General features: G+C 33.6%; 1 protein-coding gene across 1 annotated transcript; it reads left to right on the plus strand.

Annotated features, from left to right (window-relative positions):
- Nucleotides 1–114: 114 nt before the first annotated feature.
- Nucleotides 115–2,752, plus strand: LOC118753810 (pickpocket protein 28-like). Its single transcript, XM_036488684.1, has 4 exons — nt 115–165; nt 254–402; nt 501–1,273; nt 2,445–2,752. Exons 1-4 carry the CDS (start codon nt 115–117, stop codon nt 2,750–2,752), a joined length of 1,281 nt encoding a protein of 426 aa, XP_036344577.1.

Below are 2,752 nucleotides of genomic sequence, written 5' to 3' on the forward strand. Positions count from 1 at the left end.
ACAAATGTCGAGAATGGCCGAAATGTACATTTTTACAACTTTTTTTTCCCCAAAAGGTATTCAAAAGAGTATAAAATGCTCCACGGACTCTGCAAAACAAAAGCGGATACTATAATGGAGGATACTATTTACGGCTGGAATTCATTTGGCGGTTTACTTTTCAACGTAAGATATTTAACGAAGAAGGATAATCACAATAATAAATATGTGAATGTATAATTATAATAATTCTATATGTAAAATTTATTTTTAGGTATCTCAATCCTGTGACCGAATGTTGCTTCAGTGCACTTTCGGTGGTTATAAATTCAATTGCTCGCAAATATTTCGTCAAGTTCTAAGGGATGAGGGGATCTGTTGCACTTTCAATAGTCTGGATCCTGTCTTTCAATTTGTCAATGGGTCAGTTTGTTTTGAAGAACTTTACAAGATTATATGTACGCTGTACATATGTATTTATAATTATTTCATTTACATTTTCCATTTATTTATTGACACAGCTCAAAAGCATTTGGCTTTAACGTAAAATATCCGCCTGAATTTAAACCAGTGGCTTGGAGTTTGGAAAAGGGCTATCAGCAGCCTTTACCCAAATATTATTATCCCATGAGGGCGGTTGGTATTGGCCAATCACTCGGATTAAATATAATTTTAAATGTAGAAAGCGATGAGTATTATTGCTCGTCAGGAAATAGTATTGGCTTCAAAATAGCCGTACATGATCCTCACGAAGAGCCAACCGTACACGAAACGGGTGTATTGCTATCGGCTGGTTTTGAAACTGTAGTACGAATTACGCCTCGTAAATTAATTTCAGCAGACAAATTGCGTCAGTTGGATGTGAAAAGAAGGAATTGCATATTTGAAAATGAGTACAACTTAACATTCTTTGCACATTATACCGCTGATAATTGTATATACGAGTGTATAGTGGAAAATATGCGATCGCGTTGCGGTTGTGAGCCTTTCTATTTGACTTCATACAATTCGAAACTGGCAATTTGCACCCAAAAACATAGCGATTGTTTCGTAAATATTAAAGCAAGTGGAACTTGTGATAAATGTTGGCCCAACTGCGTTCGGAAGCGATACAGTACGAGTACATATTCGGCTAAGCTCGAAGATACTGGAATAGATATAAATAGTCCAATACTTAGTAACATGAGTATTGCTTATGTGCAGGATAATATTGCTATTGCGAAATTTTACTTTAAACAAGGTGTGTATGAGTGCACGAAGCAGGCGCCTTACTTCGGTTCGATTGATGTACTGTGTAAGTAGAAAGTATTCTTATGTATTTTTTTTACGTATGCAGTTTTATAGCCCATTAAATTTTAGTCGAATAATGTGCAAATTTCAAATCTCTAAAAAATCGCCTTGGTTTTTGAGAATTTTTTTTTTCGGACTGCCCTACGCATTTTTTCCATATAAAAAAATTTCAGATTTTTTATTTTTTTTTAATGAGAAAAAAAACAAATGCGTGGGACAGCATTCTCAAAAATCAATGCGAAAAAAGTTGAAACGACTAAAGAGCAGAACCCTCCTCACACATGGGCCAAGAATAGTAGCGGGAAATTCGTGACGTCTCAGCTTGCTTAATTTTTTGGCAACAATATAACAAGAAGTTTTGGATTTTTTTTATCGAAAAACCTTCCAGAAGATCCAAAAAAGTACTTTTTGCAGAATTGAAATCGGTTCAGCCGTCAGTACACGTGGTTCAAAGTTATGCCGTAACATACATGAAATAAAAGCTTGTAAAAATATCTATTCCGAAGAATTGATAAACTACCTACTTTTTTGAAGTCGGTTAAAAATAGAATAAGTTCCCAAAAATTAAATGAAATAAAATTCAAAATTTAAAGAAAATTAAATTAAAATGGGAAAAAATTTAATAATTTTCGTTGTTAGTGTTTCCGACAGGGAAGGAGTATTTGTATTTCGGAACGATTTTCCGTTATCCCTTGTCAAATTTGGTGTGGACACAAACCGGTTTCGGCGTTGTGCCATCTGCAGTGTAATTTTTCGTACGAAAAATATAAATAAAAGTAAAAAAAATTTATACGTTTATAAAAATTAAATGAAAGTAAGTTCTTTTTCTTTTTAAAGCAATAAAATCAAAGAATTGAAAAAATTTAATTTAAAAAAATACATCAAATAAGTTTCCAAAAATGAAATCAAGTTAAAAAAAATTTAAGGAAAACATTTAAAATTGCGTTTAAGGAATAGAACAGGTAATCAATTCCTTTGCTGTGGACTGAAGGAAGATGCGTTCTATATAAGGCAAATTTGAAGTGCGAAATTGAAATAAAATCACTTATCAAAATGTATCAAAAGTATGTAGATACTAAGTTATTTATGTATAAATATAAACATATGTAAAAGCACATATTTACTTCTCAAGCCAAGATTGAGTACTTACACCAATCCCTTTTATATTTTTCCAGCCAGCATTGGTGGTCTCATATCCATTTTCTTCGGCTTCAGTTTCATTTCGTTGGCCGAATTCATCTATTACATCTGCATGCGCCCGTTGCGTTCGATGATTTCAGAGAAACGTTCGGAAAAGGAAGTTTTTTTGCGCAAACCATGTCTACGATTAGCTAATCGACCCAAAACACGTTTTGTGAATCCTTACAAGCAACCGTCGTACAAATTAAAAACACAGAAGAGCCTCGCTTTACCACGAAAAGTGTGGCACATCAATGCTGGCAACCTTAGTTTGCCAAATCCAAATGGAGAACAAATGCAGTAG

This window comes from Rhagoletis pomonella, unplaced genomic scaffold (genome assembly GCF_013731165.1).
Source record: "Rhagoletis pomonella isolate Grant_MI unplaced genomic scaffold, Rhpom_1.0 Rhpom_scaffold_02875, whole genome shotgun sequence".
NCBI classification, from domain to species: Eukaryota; Metazoa; Arthropoda; class Insecta; order Diptera; family Tephritidae; genus Rhagoletis; species Rhagoletis pomonella.

Coding starts and splice junctions, on each gene's coding strand:
- LOC118753810 (XM_036488684.1), top strand. CDS start 115: ATGGAGGATACTATTTACGGCTGGAATTCATTTGGCGGTTTACTTTTC. Junction 166..253: donor TTGGCGGTTTACTTTTCAAC/GTAAGATATTTA, acceptor ATTTATTTTTAG/GTATCTCAATCCTGTGACCG. Junction 403..500: donor GTCTTTCAATTTGTCAATGG/GTCAGTTTGTTT, acceptor TTATTGACACAG/CTCAAAAGCATTTGGCTTTA.